Source organism: Triplophysa rosa, linkage group LG11, assembly GCF_024868665.1.
Source record: "Triplophysa rosa linkage group LG11, Trosa_1v2, whole genome shotgun sequence".
Lineage (NCBI taxonomy): Eukaryota > Metazoa > Chordata > Actinopteri > Cypriniformes > Nemacheilidae > Triplophysa > Triplophysa rosa.
The window spans coordinates 4,264,929-4,289,638 of record NC_079900.1 but is presented as its reverse complement, the minus strand read 5'-3'; the positions used below and the strand labels follow the sequence as shown (position 1 = coordinate 4,289,638).

General features: G+C 43.7%; 1 protein-coding gene and 9 non-coding genes across 11 annotated transcripts; 6 read left to right on the top strand and 4 right to left on the bottom strand.

Moving 5' to 3' along the window:
* Positions 1-2,707: 2,707 nt before the first annotated feature.
* LOC130562147 (uncharacterized) lies at positions 2,708-5,313 on the bottom strand. 2 transcript variants are annotated; one of them, XM_057347021.1, is made up of 6 exons: positions 4,579-5,313; positions 4,127-4,213; positions 3,894-4,031; positions 3,651-3,788; positions 3,088-3,171; positions 2,708-2,947 (listed from the first exon to the last, which is right to left on the bottom strand). In XM_057347021.1, the coding sequence occupies exons 1-6, from the start codon at positions 4,720-4,722 to the stop codon at positions 2,945-2,947; spliced, it is 594 nt and encodes a 197-aa protein (XP_057203004.1). In that variant the 5' UTR covers positions 4,723-5,313; the 3' UTR covers positions 2,708-2,944. The 2 variants fall into 2 exon arrangements, with proteins under 2 accessions (XP_057203004.1, XP_057203003.1); XM_057347020.1 differs by lacking the exon at positions 2,708-2,947 and having other exon boundaries at positions 2,983-3,171.
* A 489-nt stretch (positions 5,314-5,802) lies between these two features.
* On the bottom strand, positions 5,803-5,874 carry trnae-cuc (transfer RNA glutamic acid (anticodon CUC)). The gene has a single exon. It is a non-coding gene; the product is annotated as a tRNA-Glu (tRNA).
* Positions 5,875-13,670: 7,796 nt separating this feature from the next.
* On the top strand, positions 13,671-13,743 carry trnak-cuu (transfer RNA lysine (anticodon CUU)). Its single transcript has one exon. It is a non-coding gene; the product is annotated as a tRNA-Lys (tRNA).
* Positions 13,744-14,014: 271 nt separating this feature from the next.
* Positions 14,015-14,088, top strand: trnan-guu (transfer RNA asparagine (anticodon GUU)). Its single transcript has one exon. It is a non-coding gene; the product is annotated as a tRNA-Asn (tRNA).
* A 119-nt stretch (positions 14,089-14,207) lies between these two features.
* trnaw-cca (transfer RNA tryptophan (anticodon CCA)) lies at positions 14,208-14,279 on the top strand. The gene has a single exon. It is a non-coding gene; the product is annotated as a tRNA-Trp (tRNA).
* An 817-nt stretch (positions 14,280-15,096) lies between these two features.
* Positions 15,097-15,214, bottom strand: LOC130562323 (U5 spliceosomal RNA). The gene has a single exon (XR_008963933.1). It is a non-coding gene; the product is annotated as a U5 spliceosomal RNA (small nuclear RNA).
* A 594-nt stretch (positions 15,215-15,808) lies between these two features.
* Positions 15,809-15,881, bottom strand: trnag-ucc (transfer RNA glycine (anticodon UCC)). Its single transcript has one exon. It is a non-coding gene; the product is annotated as a tRNA-Gly (tRNA).
* Positions 15,882-19,523: 3,642 nt separating this feature from the next.
* trnak-uuu (transfer RNA lysine (anticodon UUU)) lies at positions 19,524-19,600 on the top strand. The gene has a single exon. It is a non-coding gene; the product is annotated as a tRNA-Lys (tRNA).
* A 276-nt stretch (positions 19,601-19,876) lies between these two features.
* trnal-aag (transfer RNA leucine (anticodon AAG)) lies at positions 19,877-19,958 on the top strand. The gene has a single exon. It is a non-coding gene; the product is annotated as a tRNA-Leu (tRNA).
* Positions 19,959-20,053: 95 nt separating this feature from the next.
* Positions 20,054-20,135, top strand: trnal-uag (transfer RNA leucine (anticodon UAG)). Its single transcript has one exon. It is a non-coding gene; the product is annotated as a tRNA-Leu (tRNA).
* The last annotated feature ends 4,575 nt before the right edge of the window (positions 20,136-24,710 follow it).

Genomic DNA, 24,710 nt, shown 5'->3' with positions numbered 1-24,710 from the left:
CTCACATAGGTTGACAATGTACATCCCACTCATAACACTTTTGGCATGTCTCCCATTGGAAGCTAATGGACACACCGTTTTTTAGCTTCTGGAGAGCAACTGTGAGCCTTAATGTACGTCATTGTGAAGGGCGAAGCCTCTCATACTCTCTACTGTTGGTTAAAGCTATATAACTCCTTACTTAGGCTTATAATGACCCTTAATAGGCTTTGTCCATCATTAACCTATGAGGATCCCATTAAATATGTTCCACATGTACATACCATTTTTGAGCATAATAACCATGTTACAAAGCTGTAAAAAACAGATAATTGCCAAACTGAGTCACTGACACTTTTGGCACGGGTCCCATAGGTAGCTAATGGACACACCATGTTTAAGCTTCTGGAGCATAACTATGAGCCTTAATGCACGTCATTGTGAAGGGTTGTGACTCTCATACACTCTACTGTTGGTTAAAGCTATATAACTCCTTACTTAGGCTTTTAAAGATCGTTAATAGGCTTTGTCCATCATTTACCTATGAGGGTCCCATTAAATAATTTACGAATGTACATGCCACACGTAACACTTTTGGCACGGCTACCATAGGTAGGTAATGGATACACCATTTTTAAGCTTCTGGAGCACAACTGTGAGCCTTAATGCACATCATTGTGAAGGGCTAAGCCTCTCATACACTCTACTGTTGGTTAAAGCTATATAACTCCTTACTTAGGCTTATAATGATCCTTAATAGGCTTTGTCCATAATTTACATATAAGGGTCCCATTAAATAAGTTACACATGTATTGTCATTTTGAGCATAATAACCATGTTACAAAGCTGTAATAAACAGGCTTTGTCCACTATTTACCTATGAGGGTCCCATTAAATAAGTTACACATGTATTGTCATTTTGAGCATAATAACCATGTTACAAAGCTGTAATAAACAGGCAATTGCCAAACTGAGTCACACACACATTTGGAATGGCTCCCATAGGTAGCTAATGGATACACCATTTTTAAGCTTCTGGAGCACAACTGTGAGCCTTAATGCACGTCATTGTGAAGGGCTATGCCTCTCATACACTCTACTGTTGGTTAAAGCTATATAACTCCTTATTGAGGCTTATAATGACCCATAGAAGGCTTTGTCCATTATTTACCTATGAGGGTCCCGTTAAATAAGTTACACATGTATTGTCATTTTGAGCATAATAACCATGTTACAAAGCTGTAATAAACAGGTAATTGCCAAACTGAGTGACGGACACTTTTGGCACGGCTCCCATAGGTAGCTAATGGACACACCATTTTTAAGCTTCTGGAGCAGAACTGTGAGCCTTAATGCACGTCATTGTGAATGGCTGTGACTCTCATACACTGTACTGTTGGATTAAGCTATATAACTCCTTACTTAGGCTTATGATGACCCTTAATAGGCTTTGTCCATTATTTACCTATGAGGGTACCATTAAATAAGTTACACATGTATTGTCCGTTATACACCTATGTTAGCCACGTCAAATAAGTTACACATGTATTGTCCGTTGTACACCTATGTGAGCCACATCAAATAAGTTACACATATATGTACAATTTTTGAGCTTAATAACCATGTTACAAAGCTGTAATAAACAGGTAATTGCCAAGCTGAGTTACGGCCTCTTTTGGCACGGCTCCCATAGGTAGCTAATGGACACACCATTTTTAAGCTTCTGGAGCACAACTGTGAGCCTTAATGCACGTCATTGTGAAGGGCAGTTCCTCTTATACACTCTACTATTGGTTTAAGCTGGATAAATCATTGCCAGAGCAAACGAGACCACTGACAGGGGTCTTACTCTGTCTACCTAATTTTGGGCCCTTCGAGTGAATCGCAGATGTGAGAAAACATTGTGTCGATGCACACCGCGCTTTTGTGCACATTCGACTCGAAAGTCAAAGAAAAGGGCTTTGGGTTGATTAAGCGTATGCAAAATGCCTATTATGCAAGAACAACAAAATACAGAAATAGTCCTTCTTATATATTTATATTTTATGTTATTGCAAGGCACCGAGTATTGTGTTTTACTAAAACTAATAGAATAATGAAAGTCATAAAACATGTCTTGATAGTTTCTTTTTATTTCACAAATACGTTAACAGAAGAATAAAGAATATTCAATTAAAATGTTTAATAAGTTAAATAGCACGTTTAAAAAACTATATACATAAAGGTAAATAGAATATTAAAAAATAAATAAAAGACAAACAAATACAATTATAAATAATGTATTTAAAAACAAGTAAGTGTAAAAAGGCCTTTCAGCCTTTGATAACGCCTTTAAAAAATAGTAAATAACTACAAACTACTATTAACAATGAACAACTTGTTCAAATAACACTATTTACATAAAACTATATACATTATAGTTGCACACTATTTGGAGGTGGTTCTTCTCATATCCTCCAACCATACCTCTTTTGAAACAGTCTCAGTGTGTGGGCAGTACACCCTGCCCCTATACTGGCTATGACCTGTTTCACTTGTTTTAAATTGGCCACACTTCTTGCATGTGTTGGATGTACTTGCTCCACAGTAGGGTCTCTTGGGTATGGCACCTGGATTGGCAGCGGGTGCAGCAGGCTGTGAGGCGGTGATCTGGACAACTGTGGGCTGTAACAGTGGCTGCACCACTGGCATACCCTGCACCGTCGGCATGCCTTAAACCATTGGCACATACTGGAACATGGGCACACTCTGGAAACCTGCTGCTGCTGGCACAAGTACATTGGTCACCATCTGCAGTGATGCTCCAGGTACTGATGGTGTAACCAACGGTTGGCTTGGAACTGGTGCTTTGGGTCTGAGAAGGGGTCGCCCAACAGAAGTCTGCCTCTGCTTTGCTTGGCCTGCCGTGCTCTCGGGTAGCTTGTACTGGTGCTGCTCCGCTGGTGAATATGTTAGCCTTTTCTCATCACTTGACATGAAATAAGAAGTCAAAGAAATAAAATTAGATGTCAAAAGTGAACAGAGCAAAATGGTGTGACTTCAATGAGCTGTAACAGTTAATATGCAAATTTCATAACCTTTAAAATGAAAAAATATGAGATTACTTACGGAGACGATACTGCATGACTCTGCAGGAGCGGTCACATCTTGAGTGGTTCTGGGGACAGAGGCTGGAACTCCAGGGTCCTGCGTCTATATAATCATGCAGTGAATTATGAAAGATTATAATAGATGCAGTGAATTATAACTCATCAAATATAACTGTCCAATAATTTTACCTCATGTTAGATGGAATTATACACCACTGTTCAGAGGCGTGTGACCAGAAAGATGCTTTAGATTATTACGTTCTCCAAAGTCTTAATTATTGATCAAAAATAAATTAAAACAGTAATATTTTGATATTTAAAAATCACAGTTAAAATGGTTGACTACTTAATAAAGCGTGACAAAATGTTGGACCGTTTTTGATCAATTTAAGGTGTCACTGCTGAACAGCAGTGTATATCGAATGTATTTAATTAAAGCATTATGCAATACTGTAAAGTTCTGATCTTATTTCATTACAGTATGGTTTCCTGGAATAAAAATATGTGCTGTACAAAGTGGAGGCGAGCGTAATGTGTTAACTTTACTTAACAGCATGAAATGTGGATTATGCCAATACTTACAGAGACAGTGGTGCTTGGTTTCGGGGCACTGGACACTGCTGCGCTGGGTTGGTCATCCACACGAGATGGTCTTCTAGCCGCACTCAAATTTGGCTTCGCTGCAGCAATGTGAGACCCGCTAAACCTTGGTTTGGTAAACTGAAAGTACAAAACAATTACAATGACATTTTCTGTACTTTATAAATTGTCAACAGAATAGAGTACTTGACACTAAAATATGGCTAATAGAAAAATTGTTATTACCATTGACAAACTCGGAGTTATCCTTGATGGTGAAGGCTGCGGCCGGGCCTGAGGCTGGGGTTCGCTCTGCTCCTGTGCCGCTGCAGCAGCAGGCTGTTGTTCTCTGACCCTCTGTGTTTGTTCAGAAGAGGCAGTGGGCTGCTTATAACAACAAAAACACATACACACATTTTTGAAAGAGGAACATTGGTTTGCTTAAAAAAATACTTGCAACGCATTCACATTAATGTTACCTTCTGAGTGTGAAAACCACATGTGCACTTCTGGACCGCTCCAAGCAAGGTCAACTGGCCACGGGATTGCATCGGACATTTTTCAATCTGTAACACAAATGCATTTGTAACTAAACAATAATGGTTACCTAGCAACTCCATTAAAAGAGAAAGTTGAAGACATTTTACACTTTAATTCAAACCACCTATTCAATGAACATCCCTCCCCCACCCTTTTTTAACAGTCAATAGTTGCAAGGTATCACATAATTCTCAAAATACCTGAAATCAATTAATATCTGTAAGCAATGCCTTGTTTACAGGTTTGTATAACGTTTTCACACATTAACCCTGCTAATATGTTGGTTTTATTAGGTAAATGCAGTAAACAGAAGTGCAACTGTTGTAGGTAAATCATGCAAGTCAACGAACATTGTTTCATCGTGCAAAAAATCAAATAAACACACTCTTACCCTTTGATAAATCTCGTGCCACTTCTTCTGCCTCGGAGCTGGCCTGTTGCCATCTGATGGCCAGACTCCTGTGCTGGCAAACTTTCTCAGACGAGAAACCCATTCAGCGTCCGACATGGCTTTATGTGACCTTTTTGTAGCCATCTTGTCCTAAACCGTTTTGAACAAAGTACTTAATTAAATAAACATTAACACAAAACAAAACAAAACAAAACAAAACAGTGTTCATGCATGAATCATGCGATGAGGTTATGCATTCTTAACGTTAATACCGCCGTCAGAAATATACTCCTTGTTTGTAAAATAAACGGAGAGGTTCGTGCAGTGATGTTCGCTCTTAGGTCGTGAACTTTCTACTGTACCTTCCTGACCTCTGACACTCCCTCTTCATTCATTCCTCTCGTCATAGATCGTTCGCCTTCGGATGATTTTGGTAGCGGGGGCAGGGCGCCCTCGACATTCTCTTGCGCTACGATTGGTCAAATGTTGAAAATGTTGAACTTCCGCTCTGCGATTGGCTGCAAATGTTGAAGTGCTCCCACGCGATTGGCTGTGAGTACAACATTCTTCAACACGTTGCCGGACGATCCTTCGGCAGCTGGCGTTCAGGTCGCAGTCTCCTCTGGAGGCGTGGGTTCCAATCCCACTTCTGACATTGCTTTGCACACGCTGGAGCCTCCTCGTGCTTTGCATGGAAACTGTCGTTCGCTGAGTTTCTGGCAGAGGTGTCAAACCCAGTTCCTGGAGACCAGTGTCCAGCAGAGTCTAGCACCAATCACAGCTGCCTTGAAGTTGCTAGTAATCCGCTGAAGGGCATGGTAATCAGCAGAAGTTGTGGTCCGTCAGGCGGCAGCGTGCGTTCTGCCTGCCCCGTCAGGAGGTCAGGGGGTCAGAGACTCAAGGCGGGCCAGTGGTGCAATGGATAACGCGTCTGACTACGGATCGGAAGATTCCAGGTTGGACTCCTGGCTGGCTCGTTGCACATGTGCTCCTTTTTGTGCCATGGGACGTCCGCTGACCTGCGACAAAAATAGCTCAGTAGGCAACTGTTTCCAGTGCCTTCGATTGCTCAGTTCGTTGAGCGGAGGACTGTAGCCGTCTCACTGGTCATCCTTAGGTCGCTGGTTCGAATCCTGCTCGAAGAAAGCATCTTTTTAACCCCTTTTAAATAACCATTGTTTGTAAGTACTGGTGAAAATGCGCCATAGGGCATCCAAAACCACATTCCCTGACCGGGAATCGAACACGGGCCGCGGCGGTGAGAGCGCCGAATCCTAACCACTAGACCACCAGGGAGCACATGTGTGTAACCGGTCCTACGCAGGAGCCGGGGGTGCCTGGCTCAATGTGTAGCCTTAATTAAGGCAGCCTGTCGGAAGGTACATGAACAATTACGGCAAGCAAATGGGCCTCAGCGGGATCTGAAACCAGTTCAAAAGAATTTCACCAGGCTGCCCCGTGTGATGCTCGAACTCACGACCACTGCCTAACTGTGCCAACGAGGCGTGCCGCGGCATGGAGCACTGGACACCAATTGTCAAAAGTGAAGAGACTAGGCTTTTTATTGATGTGTCGAGGACGCTATCCATTTGGTTACTGCCAAACGTTTGTGTTGGATGGGAACTGCTCATATAAACAGGTTGTTCTAGGAACGGACATTCCTGCTCGAGACCATGATGTGATACAATAATAGAAAAGAGAGGAAATCGCTGAACGTTAAAACTCTTTGGCAGCGTCCGTTGGACATAGGGGTCTGACCATTTTAATTTCAGTTACAAATAATCCTAACTTTTCAATATGCAATGTTTTATGAAAGTAAAGGTAACAACAACAAAAACACAACTTTTCCTTAAATCTGTTTCATGACGTTCATATGAGGTGTGAAAGCACACTATGCGTATCTGCCACACCGCAGCTAAGCGCTAGCCCGTCTTGCATCAGGGGCAGGACTTGGTGTAAATGGCTGTATGATTAACTTGGTTTATTAAACATGTTAAAGGGCGGTAGCTCATGGGGAAAATCAAGACCTCACATATACCCCTTACCTTACCCTAAACCAGGGGTGTTCAATTAATGTTCCAAGAAAAGTGGTCTATTTTCATATTTACTACTCTAAAAAGTTGGAAAACCGGTTTTCAGCCAACGACCCTGCGTCTGTGTGGAAAGGCCTTAAAGACATCACCAACTACAAGCCACCATCCCCCAATTTTGCAGGCAATCAACACCTGGTCAATGATCTGAATGACTTTTACTGCAGATTTGAAAATGCTGTCTTTACACCTCACACCAACTCTGACATTCTCTCTACACAACACCTATCACCTTCAGTCACCCCACCTCCTGCACTTCAGATCAGTGAAGAGGATGTGTGCCGAGTCTTTAGGAAACAAAAGACAAGAAAAGCACCAGGCCCAGATGGTATCTCCCCAGCCTGTCTTAAAAGCTGTGCTATTCAACTGGCCTTCATCTTCTCACAGATCTTCAACAGATCACTGGAGCTGTGCACAGTTCCTTCCTGTTTCAAGCGCTCCACCATAATCCCCACCCCAAAGAAACCCAAAATCACAGGACTGAATGACGACAGACCCGTCGCTCTCACAGCTGTGGTCATGAAGTCATTCGAGAGACTGGTACTGGCTTATCTGAAGGACATCACAGAACCCTTACTGGACCCCCTGCAGTTTGTCTACAGAGCAAACAGGTCTGTTGAGGATGCAGTTAACATAGGGCTGCATTTTGTCCTGAAACATCTGGATAGACCAGGGACCTATGTGAGGATCCTGTTTGTGGACTTCAGCTCTGCTTTCAACACCATCATCCCATCACTGCTCCAGACAAAGTTAACCCAGCTATCTGTTCCTGGCTCTATCTGTCAGTGGATCACCAGCTTTCTGACAGACAGGCAGCAGTTAGTGAGAATGGGGAAACTCACATCCAGCACCCGCACAATCAGCACTGGCGCCCCCCAGGGGTGCGTTCTCTCCCCACTGCTCTTCTCCCTGTACACAAATGACTGCACTGCCCAGGACCCTTCTGTCAGACTTCTGAAGTTCGCAGACGACACCACACTCATTGGCCTCATCCAGGATGGTGATGAGTCTGCGTACAGACAGGAGGCTGAGCAGCTGGCTGTCTGGTGCAGTCATAACAACTTGGAGCTGAACACGCTTAAAACAGTGGAGACGATTGTGGACTTCAGGAGAAACCCCCCTGCACTCCCCCCTCTCACCATCATGAACAGCACTGTGGCAGCAGTGGAGTCATTCAGGTTCCTGGGCACCACCATCTCTCAGAACCTGAAGTGGGACAATCACATTGGCTCCATTGCTAAAAAAGCCCAGCAAAGGTTGTACTTCTTACATCAGCTGAAGAAGTTCAACCTACCACAAACTCTATTAAAACAGTTTTACTCAGCTGTCATAGAGTCTGTCCTCTGCACATCCATCACTGTCTGGTTTGGCTCAGCCATGAAGTCAGACATCAGAAGACTACAGAGGACGGTTCGGACTGCTGAGAAGATCATTTGTGCTCCCCTGCCCACCCTCCAAGAACTGTATACATCCAGAGTGAGGAAAAGGGCTCAGAAAATCACCCTGGACCTCTCACATCCAAGCCATCATCTCTTCACAATGCTGCCGTCTGGTCGGCGCTACAGAGCACTGAGCACCAAAACAACCAGACACAAAAACAGCTTCTTCCCTCAGGCCATCTACCTCTTGAACAGTTAAATGTTTTTACACACCGTGCAATTAATAACTCTGTGCAATAATAATTAAGTGCAATATTAATTATATCCTCCAGATAATACACTATTTTTTTTTATACAACTTTTTCTGTAAATTATATTTCATTCATTCTGCTGTATATAGCACATACCTTGTACTACAATAGTCTATTCTTATTTTTTACTTGTACATATTTACATACATACATAGCTTTACACTCTCTATATCTTTATCTTATGTTTATTGTATTGTATTTCTTAATTTTTTATACCCATAGGCCCTTATTTAAATCATTGTGCACTGTATTCTATTGTGTTATGGTCTCTGTGTGCTGTTGTTGCTGTTTCTGTGTTCTGGATGCTCCTGTCACCAAAACAAATTCCTCGTATGTGCAAACATACTTGGCAATAAACCTCTTTATGATTCTGATTATGATATTTGAAAGTAAAAACGACTGAACATACAAACAGCACACATAGTGTAACAATTGAAATGGACTTATCACGAGCAAAGACCTGACAAAGTTGCTAACAAGCAGCCTTTCCATGCCGTTTATACCAGAACCGAAATCATCTTCCCGTTTAAAACATGGTTTGTTGTGAAATGCTCTCAACATGCCGATCATTAATGAAATTACTGAAATTAATACTATTTGTCCACTGATCCACTACATTGCGGATTGGTCCCCCCGAGCGGGGGGACACGCCCCCAGGCCCCGCCCACTACCACCAAACCACTTTTCGTCCACTAAACCACTATTTTTCCAGAAACTCGATCCCTGGCCGAGGCGACCCCGCGGATCGCATAGGCGCGCCCCCCGGATCCCCCGCCGGCGGTCCTGGGCTGGTGTTCCCGTGTTTTTTTTTAAACGTTGCCCGTTTCAATTGATCTTCGGATATGTCATCAAGCCCACCATGATAAGAGGTGTGTCATGATCGTTAAAAATAAAATGCACATTTTGACCTGAAAATAAGCATCCACAATAACCACTACACGTGGCTTGAGAATCAATGGGTAGTGGGGACATTTCAGTGCAACGGCATTTCAGTTTCAATGGCATTTCAGTTTCAACGGCAATGCATAACATGACTAAAAATGAATCCAAATGTTGTTTATTTGCATTGATCTTCCAGCATGTGATTAGGTACACTGTGTTGCATGACATACTGTGTGCATTAGTCACGGTATGCATATAAGGCCTAAGGCACTGTGACCCTCAGTGACCTTTGTTTCATCTCATCTACCAGTATGTGATTAAGCACATTGTGTTGAACAACATAGCATGATCTTTAAACGTAAAATGCATGTTTTGATACAAAAATAAGCCTCCGAGATAACACATACAGGTGGCCTGTCAGTTACAATGGAAGGAGGGAACTTCCTGGTTGCTGTGTAGTCTGTTCAGCGGAGGCCAAATAGCTGTTTCAACAGCAATGCATAAAATGACTAAAATGAATCCAAATGTTGTTTATTTGCATTGATCTTCCAGTATGTGATTGGGTACACTGTGTTGCACGACATACTGTGTGCATTAGTCACAGTATGCATATTTTGGCCTAAGGTTGACATCTGCAATAACCACTAAACGTGGCATGCAAATAAATGGGTAGCGAGGACTTTTCAGAGTATTATATCCATTATTCGCGGAGGCCTTATAAGTGTTTTGGCGCCATTGTTTAAAATGACAAATTGTGACTAACTGTGACCCTCAGTGACCTTTGTTTTATCTCATCTACCAGTATGTGATTAAGCACACTGTGTTGAACAACATAGCATGATCTTTAACCGTAAAATGCATGTTTTGATACAAAAATAAGCCTCCTTGATAACACAAACACGTGGCCTGTCAGTTACAATGGTAAGAGGGAACTTCCTGGTTGCTGTGTAGTCTGTTCAGTGGTTGCAGAGTCACTCATTTACACTACACGAGGACCTCAAGCCGCGAGACCCTTGGGGGCCCGAGTGACCCCAAATTGCACAAGTGTTTGTGTCACACCCCACGGGCGACATACCGAAAAGGCTAAGGCCTGGAGCCCAAAAAAGTTATTTATATCCCCAATCACACATCACTCTTCCTGCCCATTTGTTTCAATGGGAGACACTGCGACACAAGGCCGGATTTTTGCAGTATACTCATCCAAATGAAATACCCTTAGAGAGAAGCTAGGACCCCCAAACTTAACGTCCCGCCTCGGTGACCCGTGATGGTCGTGTGACCGAAGCCTCGAGATCCCCTGACCTCTCAAACCTTGTTTTCTGGACTTCCGCTGTACAGTTTAATGCTTGGGGCGGAACAAATGGTTCCAGGTATGGTGCCCGTATGGGGGCCCCGAGGGAGGTGCAAACTCAGGGCATCGAATGCTGACATGTGGGGTCCCCTGCTGCGACATATTAAAGGGCCGAAACCGTAGGCGTACAGGAAGTGGTTTAAAAAATAAACAAAAATATTCCTTGAAAAATACAGACAAGCTTTTGTTGCTTTTTTGACCTTTGACCCCTGAACGAGGTCGTGGGGCTTAACTCTTCGGAGGAGTGTTCAAGGGGTCACTAAAGAGTTAGAATCTAAAATCTTGAGACCCCGCGACCCTACGGGGCCGAACGTGACGAGATTTCCATTAAATGCATACGGTTGCAGAGTCACTAATTTACACTACACGAGGACCTCAAGCCGCGAGACCCCTGGGGGCCCGAGTGACCCAAATTGCACAAGTGTTTGCATCACGCCCCCACGGGCGACATACCAAGAGAGCTAAGGCATGGAGCCCAAAAAAGTATTTTATATGCCCAATCACTCATCACTCTTCCTGCCCATTCGTCTCAATGGGAGACACTGAGACACAAGGCCGGATTTTTGCGGTATACTCAACCAAATCAAATACCCTTGGAAAGAAGCTAGGACCCCCAAACTTCACGTCCCGACTCGGTGGCCCGTGAAGGTCGTGTGAGCGAAGCCTCGAGATCCCCTGACCTCTCGAACCTCGTTTTCTGGACATCCACTGGACAGTTTAATGAATGGGGCGGAACAAATGGTTCCAGGTATGGTTCCCGTATCGGGGGCCCCGAGGGAGGTGTGAACTTAGGGCATCGAATGCTAACACGTGGGGTCCCCTGCTGCGTCATATTAAATGACCGAAACTGTAGGCGTAGAGGAAGTGGTTGATAAAAAATAAACAAAAATATTCCTTGAAAAATACAGACACTCTTTTGTTGCTGTTTTGACCTTTGACCCCCTGAACGAGGTCGTGGGGCTTAGCTCTTTGGGAACTTGTTTAAGGGGGCACTAGAGACCCAGAATCTAATATCTCGAGACCCCGCGACCCTTCGGGGCCGAACGGAAGACCGACGGACAGACTTTTCTAGAAGGGTCCCAGGTGTCCCACATTCTAGATTCTGGCACGTCGGGGGTCTTTGGTCGACATATTGAGACCGGGTGTCCCTAGGGCTTAGTATTTTTTTTTTACACGATATATGATATTTTTTTAAAGATATGGAAAACTTCGGGAAAAGTAATGTGCTAGTGGACAAAAAAATGGTTTCGTGGTAGTGGGCGGGGCCTGGGGTTCCACCCCGTTTGATCTGAGGCCCAATGAGTGAAGTAGATGATCAGTGGACAGATAGTGGTTTCGTGGTAGTGGGCGTGTCTGGGGGCGTGGTCCTGGTACACCCCATGCGTTCAATGGCCAGCGGGGACGAATAGCGGAAAGCAAGGACTCGACTCCCCAGCAGTAAGCTACCCCACCCTGAATGACCAGCCATTTAGATGTGAAAGCGGCTATTTAGAAGGTTGGATTACCTCTGCGGAGGCTTACCTGAATGGGAAAAGGCTGGCGTGGACCACAAACGGTTTCGTGGACCGTGGTGGGGGGGGTGGCACCAGGGTCTCCATGGCTCTTGGGCGCCCCAAGAGGTGTCCACTCACCCACTATATGGGGGTTAGCTATAAGTGTGATGGTCTTACCCCTGGGTAAGTGTAAATGGGTGTTGCGACTACCGGGATCCTTTTTCGGTGAGACGATCCATCGCCCCCACTATGCGCCATATGGCAGTTTATTTGAATGGGGAAATTTCCACGAACCAATGTTAATTTCGTTGACGAAAACTATGACGAAAAGTATTCGTTAACGACATGTTTTCACTGACGAAAACGAGATGATAACTAAATAAAAATGAATGCATGATAACGAAAACTGTAATAAAAATATACTGACATTTTCGTCAACTAATAAAAATGAGACGAAAATATTCTTGTCCCACCTGGCGGACATCAGTTTGCGCGCATGTGCTTATCTCATATAAACGGTAGAGAGAAGTCTCTGGGAGAAGGGGAAGCACACACGTGTATTCTGTGTCTCCACGCGGTTTACAAAGCGTCTTATTTTCCTTCACGATCGCCTGTAAAACGCCGCAAACTTGAAGCGCGTCTGCAGGTGAGTCACCCCGAAACACATTACGAGGGCAGCCAAAGGTTTTTATATGCCTATGTTAAATTAACACGAGCTGCTGCATAACGTGAAATGCAACATAAAGTCAGCAAAAAGAAACCAGCGCTGTCCTCTACTGATTATAGAAGTGATGAAGTGAGTCAAACTGTACATTCGAACCAAGTATGTAACATGTTTGCATGATTAAAGAAATGTAATACAATTTATATAATATGTCTTTTTGAAAGCTATTTCTCATTCATTGCTTTATCAAGCAAAGACAGCGCAGCTCTTTCTTCAAAGAGGCATGCCATGAGCCAATAGCCTTTGAGTGTGAGCCCTGTCAAAGCGTTTCATTGGTTGAATGAACTGAATGAACACGCCCTACTTAACGAGTCAATTGAGTCAAATGGGATTGAATGAACTGGAACATGTCATTCATGATCTAATATTCTGTGTTCCAACAATGCAAATCTAGTTTCTGAACTTTTCTGAAAAATAAAGGTAATGACCTGGTTTAATTTCATTTTAAGGTGAAGTAAATTATGTCAAAACAGTTGAATCTTTGTATGGAACATTTAATTACTCTAAGTAAATGATTTAAACCATTTAGATTTTAGTAGACTAAATATAATGTATATTTATTCGACTAAAATGTTTTTCATATTTCGTCGACTAAAACTAGACTAAAACTAAAATGATGGGGTTGACTAAAATGTGACAAAAACTAAATTGCATTTTCGTCAAAAGACTATGACTAAAACTAAATCAAAATTTGCTGTCAAAATTAACACTGCCACGAACCCACTAAAAGTGCTTCCTGAGTGAATTAACAACTCACTAGATTCCTTTAACTGCTTCCTATCCGTCGCTTTAAAGTGAGTCAATTAACCGCCAAATATAGCCAGTGTTCCGTAGTGTTATCCAAAATCCCTGGCTGATGTACGCCCGGCTAGCTCAGTCGGTAGAGCATGAGACTCTTAATCTCAGGGTCGTGGGTTCGAGCTCCACGTTGGGCGTGTATGAGCCTTCTGTTCTTGGTGCTTTTCACCAGGCCAAGTGACGGGATGTTTGTGCAGCTTCTTGGTGAAATACAGAAGACTCAATGACTCTTAACCAATATGCGGCAAAAATGGCTCTCTGAAAGCATCCGCTATATTGCCGTGCTGCGACGTATGTGGTTATGACTCTGCAAAGCACTGCTGTTTGTTTCCAAATCAAACCAAGTCCGAGAAACGAATTCCACTTCTCGTTCTGCCGCCGTCCCTCGCCCGCCTGTGGCCTCTGTCTGTCTCTGTGGCGCAATCGGTTAGCGCGTTCGGCTGTTAACCGAAAGGTTGGTGGTTCGAGCCCACCCAGGGACGCATTATGGTTTTCATTGCCACATACAGCACAGCTGACGCATGTCTCTTCGGCCATTGGGACGGAGGTAGCGTCACGAGGCTTTATACAAGAGCATGACTAGGAGCACCGTGATTGTGTAGACCTCGTGGCGCAACGGTAGCGCGTCTGACTCCAGATCAGAATGTTGCGTGGTCAAATCACGTCGGGGTCACTGGTTCTTTGTGCTTGGAAGCCTTGTTAGCGATGCCTTGTGGCTGCTGTCGCACTTTGGCTTGACTGACTGCTGCTAGCTAACCGGTCGCCGTGACTTTGTTGCCAAATCAGAAGGAGCTTTTTGCACCTATGGAATTGTCCACTTTAACACTATTGGACGTTTAGGATGTTTTCTATGTAGAGGTGAGGTTCAAAATGTGAAGACAGTGATAAGACGTGTCGTAAAAAAAGCTCCCCGCTGTACCTGCTGTACTTTTGAATTGTCGGCACCCGGGACACAACACTGTGTGTCCGGCACGTTACCTGAGGCCTCAGGAAGCACGTTACAATAGAAGGTAAGTACTGTGTCCTCACTTGAATTTGGATGGTGCAAAGGGGCTTAAAAGTAGGAGGAGCCCAGAAAGGCTCATAAACGAGATCAGTGGCAATTTGTTTGACCTCCTACACTGCTGCCTCACTGTGAAACAACGGGGTAGTTCCAAGTGAAAGAGCAGCTAAGAAACCCACCGTTTTCCCATACCGGGAGTTGAACCCGAGCCGCCTGGTTGAAAACCAGGAATCCTAACGGCTAGGCCATATGGGAGACTGCAGCACCCGTCTTGGAGGGGATATGCACGTCAACTGTTTTCCAGCTCAGATGAAGCGTAGTAAAACCAAACGTTTGAAGAGCATTGCACAAAACTCTCTATCTATCTGAGCACATGTTGACAATAAACTCGCAACAAGCAGAGGAAAACCAAGAGCCCGAAAAACAGCCAGGAGACAGATGTGCAGAGGCGGATTCTTAAACTCTATGATTCCTAACACATTCACCGAGGCCCGCTGTGAGCGGAGCCGTCCAAAAGCACATTGAACTCACAGTGATTTCACCCCACGGAAATCTTTAGTAAAAGGCAAAAGTTTTAATGTGTAGATCAAGAGAAACTCGAGCTACACCCACCAGCTCTCGAACCAGCGCGCTTCCTATGTCGCACTGCAATGTTTAAGGGGGTCATCTTTGGTGCGGGCTCCTCCGTAATCATTCCATCTGGGAGGGGCTAACGAAGTGAAGTTGTCGTCCATCAACAAACTGATGCAATCGACAAATCTGAAGGGATGTCCCTGAAGCTAACAGTCTGCCGACCACTGGTGCTAGGATCTGGATCTGCCTGGGAAATGAAGAACAAATCTCCAGTCTCTGACAATTCTAGCTGAAGCAGTACAAGGACATGGTAAGGCCTCCTTCTTCCTCTATTGAATTTCTTATCAACAACAGGTTAAAGTGTGATTATCTGATGAGAATGCCATTGTGGACCAGAGGAGGATTAGGAAAGTCTCCACAACATTCTAAATTAGTCCTCGTTAGTATAGCGGACAGTGTCTCTGCCTGTGATGTGCACAACCGGGTTTCGATTCGCCGACGGGGGGTTTGTGTCTGCTTTTGAGTCATCTCTAGCAGCTTGAACGAGCTTCGACTACACATTAAATCTGTTGGAAAAGTCTGTGACATGCCTCTCTCCTTCGTGCAAGGGGCTTATCAAAATGAGATGCATTGGCCCGGGAATCGAACCCAGGTCAACTGCTTGGAAGGCAGCTATGCTCACCACTATACAACCAACGCAGGTGCCCGGTTGTTTGCCCACACGATATGCCAATGTAATAAACACCGTGTTGCTTTAGTGTTGCTTTCCTGAGTGAATTACCAACTCACTAGATTCCTTTAACTGCTTCCTATCCATCTCTTTAAAGTGAGTCAATTAACCGCCAAATTTAGCTCTCCATGTCACCTGTAGATCGTGATTATTCTTGGTAATGACACCCAATCACATTCCGAGCTGCAACCAAGAATCGTATGCAATGGCTAATCAGTGCTCGTATCGCTACCATGATTCCCCCAGAAACAACCAATAATTGAACAATTAACTTCAAGAGCCCATTGAGACTTGCGGATGATGACTGGAGAAGATGACAACATTTATTCATTAACTTCTGACCAACATTTGCAAAGTAAGTCAGTCTTGTTTTGTCAACAAAAATAAAGTGGCAAATATATATATATATGTCACGGATCTCAGGTGTGGTGAGAGAAGAACAGAGGACCCAGGTGCAGACAGCGGTTAACATGACATTTAATAACAAAGACAAAATACAAAACAAAGACCCACGTGCGGAAAACATAACAAAACATAGGAACAAGACTAATTAAACTGACAAGACAAAACTAATAACACATCGCATAGGAACACTACAAACTAGACTAACTACATTACAAGAACTCACCCGCACGACACAGTGCAATGACCCGACACAAGACAGAGAGCACAGGGGCATTAAATAAAGGGACAAATCAAAGGGGAACAGGTGTGGGGATGAACTAATAAACAACCAATAACAAGAGATACAAAATGGCGGGAACATAGACATAGACCGTAGAGAGTATCGAAGTCCGACTCTCTACACATAACAAGGGATCCAGCCGTGAGATTCTGCCACAAGATCAAGAAAGACATGACAAGATGAGGCAGAATCATGACAGAACCCCTGCCTTAAGGAGTGATATCCTGACGCTCCAAAAGGCACAAACAAGACAGGACAGACTATGAAAAAAAAACATAACAATACAAGACATGACAAAAACATGATACATAAAAAAATCCAAACACTAACATGGCGCCGGCTAGATGGCCGGCTGGACAGTACATGGCGCCGGCTGGATGGCCGGCTAGACAGTACTTGGTGCCGGCTAGAATGCCTGCTGGACAACACATGGCGCCGGCTTGATGGCCGGCTGGACAGTACATAGCGCCGGCTGGATGTTCGGCTAGACAGTACATGGTGCCGGCTAGAAGCCCAGCTGGACAATACGTGGTGCCGGCTGGAAGGCCGGCTGGACAGTACGTGACGCCGGCTGGAATGCCGGCTGGTCAACACATGGCACCAGCTGTATGGCCTGCTGGATAGTACATGGCACCGTCTAGACGGCCGGCAGGACTCGACATGGCGCCGGCTGGAAGACCGGCTGGACAACACATGGCACCGGCTGGATGGCCGGCTGGACAGGACATGGTGCCGGCTGGATGGCCGAATGGGAGGCCGGATATCACCGGCTGGGCAGGCCTGGATGTCGACGAGACAGGGGGGAAGTCAGAGGCTGGGCAGCGCTCTCTGGCAGCTGGGCAGTGATCTCCGATGGCTGGGCAGCGCTCTCTGGCAGCTGGGCAGTAAACAAGGACAGACACAACAAACAAGACAAGGGGTCAACTCAACAGGCCTGAGTTACAGCTGGGACGCCGGCAGGGATCCGTGGCGGGAACAGGACACCGGCAGTCTCGACCCTGCAGGGGAATCCGACGACCTCAACCCTGGAAGGGAGCCCGGCAATCTCGATCCAGGACGGGGTTCCGGCAGTCTCAACCCCGGAAGGGAGTCCGGCGGCTTCGACCCTGGAGGGGAGTCCGACGGTATCGACCCTTCCCGCTGAGATCCCTCTGTCTCCTGAGTCCAGAATGGTCGGGTCATTCTGTCACGGATCTCAGGTGTGGTGAGACAAGAACAGAGGACCCAGGTGCAGACAGCGGTTAAGGGGTTAACATGACATTTAATAACAAAGACAAAATACAAAACAAAGACCCACATGGGGGTAAACATAACAAAACAGAGGAACAAGAACAAGACTAACTTAACTGACAAGACTAAACTAATAACACGTCGCATAGGAACACTACAAACTAGACTAACTACATTACAAGAACTCACCCACACGACACAGTGCAATGACCCGACACAAGACAGAGAGCACAGGGGCATTAAATAAAGGGACAAATCAAAGGGGAACAGGTGTGGGGCATGAACTAATAAATAACCAATAACAAGAGATACAGACAAAGACCGGAGAGAGTATCGAAGGTCTACAGGGTCAAAATGACTCTCTCCACACATAACAAGGGATTTTAAATAAACAACCTGTAGCTCGACGTACTTTGTTGGATTTCAGTCAATTAAAATGCACAAACCAGAAGCCAAAATACCGAACAAATAGAGAAGGGATGGCGCTTAGAACATAAAATAGTTAATTTTCATGTGTGTATTTATGAGGAATATGTACCGTTATGGGTGTGACATAATCCCATTATGGAGTATGAAAAAATACTTGCAGATCAGGAGATTCTGTAGCAGTCTTTAAGAATCGACTGAAAACACATCTCTTCCGTCAACACCTAACGTTAACCGGTCAGTTCTGACTTCTATCTCTTTTCTATCTATCTATCTATCTATCTATCTATCTATCTATCTATCTATCTATCTATCTATCTATCTATCTATCTATCTATCTATCTAAAAAAAATCCTTAGCTTTGTATACTGTGGTGGGCTAGGTCTAGTGCATTTATGCTTTTTGTTGTCCTTGTGTTGTTCCAGTTGCTTTCATTGTTTACCTCATTTGTAATTCGCTTTGGATAAAAGCGTTTGCTAATTGTCTAAATGTAAATGTAAAATCGCAAATGCTTTGAAATCTTTAAGAGAGACCTCACACGGGTATTAAAACTACCAAATATTACCATCTGAGCTACAAATGTAGTGAAAATCTTTGGTAAAAAAACGTTTTTCATGGTAAGGTAAGGTTGATCTTTACGTCGAATTACCCATGTAGTAATGTAATATACACGGCTGCATTAACTAATGTGTTACCAAATAGAATATAATAAAACTTTATTGTCTCTGTTTAGGAACAATGAAATACAGTTTAGCAGCTCTTCTGGATGACAGGTGAACAATTATTAAAAAAAACACTTATTTATAAAGTTATAACAAATAGAAATAAAATATATACAGTTACATTTTAAGAGCAGCCAAAGACCTATACAGTATACGTAGACAAAAGCATTAATGCACACACAAATATAAATCCTCAAAATGTATTTGTCTGTTTCTCTAGTTTTTATATCTTCATTTTTTAATTTAGATGGAACCTCGCATCAGGAGATGGGCTGATGGCAGCCTGAATCTGACAGATACAGTGGAAGCGACAAAGGTGATTTAAGCCAACAAAGGAAAGCCGTACACAAGACCCCTTGTATGTGTATTCCACCCCCGGTGAACGGAAATTTACGTTTGATTAAAGTGCGGGGGAAATGATGATTACACACGCGAGCACCAGCAGTGCCAAACGGACACAATCCACGAATTCCATCACTGGTCAGAGCGGGGCATGAACTCGCGTTGCTGTGCCTCTTCTTGCATCTTTACCTAAAATAATGCGCGCAGGCCTTAGCTCAGTCGGTAAAGCATCAGACTTTTAATCTGAGGGTCCAGGGTTCAAGTCCCTGTGATGGGAAAGTCACCTTTACCTTGTGAGCTGTTCTGGCCCCGACCTGTGTTGAAAAAATGAAAAGAAAACGTACGCTCGCCTGCTTTTGCTCAAAGTGCAGTTGACACGCTCTCTCTGCTTTTTGTAAATGCGTCTTTCATGCGGGATTCCATCAAAACTGTGTAACGAGCACCAGAAGGATATAGAAGCACTTGTCAGCTGTTTTACCTGGTCGGCGTGAACTTGTGGCTGTACAGCCATCTGAGAGATACAGTGGCGTAAAAGGGCCAGCCGAAAAGGTAGTCCTGTGGTAGCGTGGCCGAGCGATCTAAGGCGCTGGATTAAGGCTCCAGTCTCTTCGGAGGCGTGGGTTCAAATCCCACCGCTGCCAATCTGCCAGTTAGCACACAGGCTGAGCTATGAGGGCAGCCTTTGTTTCGCATCTCACTTTCATGTACCTGCAGACCATCTAAGCCAAATGGCAGTGGCAGTGTGGCCGAGCGGTCTAAGGCGCTGGATATAGGCTCCAGTCTCATCGGAGGCATGGGTTCAAATCCCACCGCTGCCAGTGGATCTGTGTTGGAGCGTAGTTTTTCATTTACCTCCAGAGCCACATTAGCTGGTTCAGGTGTGCTCGATGAGGGATGAACCTGCACTCACCTGCCGTACTGAACACCTCCCACTCCCCGTTGAGGGCCTACACCAAGAACTCGTTGCAGACCTTCATGAGCCCAGATAGCTCAGTCGATAGAGCATGAGATTTTTAATCTGAGGGTCCAGGGTTCAAGTCCCAGTTCGGACGATGGCAAAGTCACCTTTACCTTGTGAGCTGTTCTGGCCCCGCCCTCTGTGAATAGAAAACGTTTGCTCGTGAGTTAGAGTCGACATATGGGCTTTGAGTATGGTTTAGTCGAGCTTTTGCGCATTGACCAGAAATTCCTTGAGACCTCAGCAAAATCTGCCAATCCCATCCCTGCAGATGTAGTCAAGAAGTCCTGCTAACGCTGTTTTGCCGGAGGGCCGGTGGCTTGCCGTGAGCGTATAGTGGTTAGTACTCTGCGTTGTGGCCGCAGCAACCCCGGTTCGAATCCGGGTCACAGCAGGACGCAACGTTGTCACTTTTCAAATTAATCAGCATTTATGCAGTTCTTTTGAATCTATTATTTTTTTATTATTAGAAATGTCTTTTATCACCAGTTATGTCACCAAAAAGTATTAATCACTATTCGTTTTCATTGATATTTAACTCAATTATATCTTTAAATTTATGCAGCATTAGTAATTTTATGTAGCAGTTTCTGTTATTTGGTTTGTTATGTTGTGGTTCTTCCTCTTTTGATTCTGAAGAAACGACTCTTGAGTCAAGGTTTTGAAACCAAAACTAATTAGACTTTATTCTCACAAAGTTGAAACAAAGCCGAGTTGGATTGCAATGCAACTGCCCAACCCTGGTTGGGGGCAGACCTTTACAGTGTCCTTACACCCACACACACACACACACACACACACACCTAAGTTATTGGGGGTTACCCTGATACCTTTAACAGATGTCTGATCTCAGCATTTCTAGCTGGTGAGGAGGGTAACTGACAAAGACTCTGGTATTTACAACTAGAGATGAGCTAACAAAGACCAGATCTTATGTAGAGATAGATTTATAATAGAAAAGTAATGTGTACATGATTCCTTTATATTTTGGTCAATAAAATCTTCAACACTCTCAAGTTTGCATATAAGTAATTCTATAATTTAGGGTACATTTTGTGTCCATTCATGACTTCAGAGTGAAGTGGCACACAGTTTGTCTGAAACACAGTTGACAAATTCACCAGGGAAAATATCCTTCCTCTTGTAATATCAAATTGGTGTTTAATGATTAAGCTTGTCAACTAGCTGGTAAGTAACACTGATCAAATATATAAACTGAACCAACAGTAATTTTATTAAGAAAGCATATTTGTTCTGTAATTTTTGGTTGATGTGAAATGTACCCCCAATTATAGATTGACCCATATGTACAGTACATGTAATTACAGATGCCGGAACAAATAGACGGGTACTCACTGAGGATGTAGGAGCAGGTCTGGCTGTAGGAGAAGGACCGGCTGAAGGAGAAGGACCGGCTGAAGGAGTATTTGTGGTTGCAGGAGACGGTCTGGCTGAAGGAGGTGGTCTGGCTGAAGGAGAAGGAATGGCTGAAGGAGCAGGTCTGGCTGCAGGAGACGGTCTGGCTGAAGGAGGTGGTCTGGCTGAAGGAGAAGGAATGGCTGAAGGAGGTGGTCTGGCTGAAGGAGGTGGTCTGGCTGAAGGAGAAGGAATGGCTGAAGGAGGTGGTCTGGCTGCAGGTGACTGACTGGCTGAAGGAGTCGGACTATGACTACCAGGCTGTGAATATAAATATTGCACATTATTAACATCAACATAATAATGACGGTGATAATGATCAAACATATTAAGGTCTTTTTGAAATTACCTGGATCCGCCTTGGTACATTTAGGTTGGGTTTGGCTGCTGAACTAATGGATCCTCCAAATCGTTTCTTTGTAAACTAAAAGAGGGAGATGACAGAACAGATTGTCATTCATGTAAAATCATACAAACAAAGGAAATTTGAAGATATGAATTCCGTATTGAAGAATACACAAACAATCTTCCAGCCAACCAATAAAAGGCTTTGGGGACATTCCATAGGTAATTGTTTGTGGAGTAGGTAATCTACTTAAATATTAAAATGACATGTTACCATTGATGAGTTAAGTGCAGGCCGTGAAATGGTTGGTGCTGATGTAGAGGCCGGGACAGAAGTAGGAGTGGAGGCAGGTGGAGCACTTGTGGCCTGGTAAAAGAACAATCAAGGGTGTAGAAAGCAGGTTTTAATCACCTTTCAGTCATGGTATTTTTTAAAGATCAAAATAAGCACAGGCATCGCAAAATATAATATTCACAGACATTTATATATTTAATCCACAATCCATCTGTGTACGCCAGCGAGAGTCTGAGGGCAGAAGCTGAAGTAGGAGAAGCTTTATAAGTGTAACACTCAATAAAAAGAAAATCAGTAATAACTGGTCTTTTTAGTTTTTTTTATTTCTTGCTGTGTTTTTGTGTTAAAAGGTCATAAATATAACATGTGCATCGTAATCTGAGGATATGTCTAGTTTGTTGTCTTTTATATTGACACAGTAGTACACATAATATATATTCAAGTTATGAATCTTTTTTATTTACAAGTATACACTAATCAATACAGCCTTTTACAGTATTGTAACATAAATATTATTGATATGAGAAATGGATGCTGACATCTCAACAGTTTGAAGTAAAATTAAAATGCGTTTTGCAAAACATTTTTCTGAATAATGGAGCAAAATCCAGAGACTTTCACAATTACCTCTGTGCTCCCTGCAATTTCATCATTGCATGAGCTATGGGACTAGACAAAGCAAACATTGTAATCTATGGTCAGGGATGTAAACAGAAGCATGACTTTATTGAGCTACAAACATAAAAATCTCTGATGGATCATTTTGAATCCCACAGAACACATTGAAGGCATACAAGTTTTTGTCACAAAAAGGGTTGTGTGGTCCTAGTGTGACGTGACATGAAAGAGATGAATACCTGAACGTCTGACATGCATACCTTAGGCGTGTGGAATCCACAAAGGCATTTCTGTGGTCCACCAAAAAGTGTTGCCTGGCCACGGACCTGCATTGGACATTTATCTATCTGTGCAAATAAAGACCTCTAGGTTAGGTTAAATGGGTTTAAGCATGTTTTCTCATTAACTTTTGTCAGTACTTACCCTCTGAAAGAGTTCAAAACACTTCCTCTGACGGGGAGCAGGTCTGTTGCCAGCTTCAGAGGGCCAAACCCCTGTGCTGGCAAACCGTCACTGACGGGACATCCACTCATCGTCCCCGAAGGCCTTGTGTGACTTTTTAGACATCTCTGAAACATTTGAAGCATGTTTAGAATTAGCATTACTGATTACATATACTGATTAGTAACATAACACTAGCCCATGACTTGACTACTTATTATTCTGTGTTCTATAATTATAGAAACACAGTTACACACTCTTAACAACAAAACACCAGTATCATGATCGATAATGATATAAGAAACACACTGAAGCACACTGAAAGCTAAAAATACAAGAATCTACAGTATTATTGTTGTTATTATAACTGTTAGTTCATCATAGGAGACAGTAACATCAGAAGTGCTGCAGTTTTTAAGCACATCAAGATAGCAATTGATCATAACACTATACGATCCTGAAGATCCTGAAGAGGGACTTCAGGAGTCTGATCGAGACGGTACGCAACGCATCGCCCACAGCGAGGATCATCGTATCAGGGCCGCTTTCTACCTACGGACGAGGGAATGAAAAGTTCAGTAGACTATTTGTTCTAAATAAATGGTTGATGTCATGGTGTATTGAACAGAAGCTGCTCTTTGTTGATAATTTTGATCTGTTCTGGGAGCGACCTAGGCTCTTCTGCCCTGACGGCCTGCACCCCAGCAGCATCGGAGCGGTTCTTCTGTCTGACAANGGAAGTCTTTGTTTTCTGTTTGTTTCTTAGTTTAGTTCCTGATTTATACCCCCTCGTGGGTTTTTGTTTTGTGTGTTTTTGTTTAAAATTAAAGTCTTGTGTTAACCCCTTCACCGCCTGCCTGCATTTGGGTTCTTTCACCACGATCGTGACAATTGTAATCTATGGTCAGGGATGTAAACAGCAGCATGACTTTATTGAGCTTTACAAACATAAAAATCTCTGTGGGATCATTTTTGAATCCCACAGCAGGGCACATTGAAGGCATACAAGTTTTTGTCACAAAAAGGGTTGTGTGGTCCTAGTGTGACGTGACATGGAAGAGATGAATACCTGAACATCTGACATGCATACCTTAGGCGTGTGGAATCCACAAAGGCATTTCTGTGGTCCACCAAAAAGTATTGCCTGGCCACGGCCCTGCATTGGACATTTATCTATCTGTGCAAATAAAGACCTCTAGGTTAGGTTAAATGGGTTAAAGCATGTTTTCTCATTAACTTTTGTCAGTACTTACCCTCTGAAAGAGTTCAAACCACTTCTTCTGACGGGGAACAGGTCTGTTGCCAGCTTCAGAGGGCCAA

Bases quoted from the DNA above. Each gene is read 5' to 3' on its own strand.
- LOC130562147 (XM_057347020.1), bottom strand. From the start codon at position 4,722: ATGGCTACAAAAAGGTCACATAAAGCCATGTCGGACGCTGAATGGGTT. The intron at 4,032-4,126 runs GTAACATTAATG...TGTTATAAGCAG, and splicing joins GTGGTTTTCACACTCAGAAG to CCCACTGCCTCTTCTGAACA. The intron at 3,172-3,650 runs GTAAGTATTGGC...ATGATTATATAG, and splicing joins AACCAAGCACCACTGTCTCT to ACGCAGGACCCTGGAGTTCC.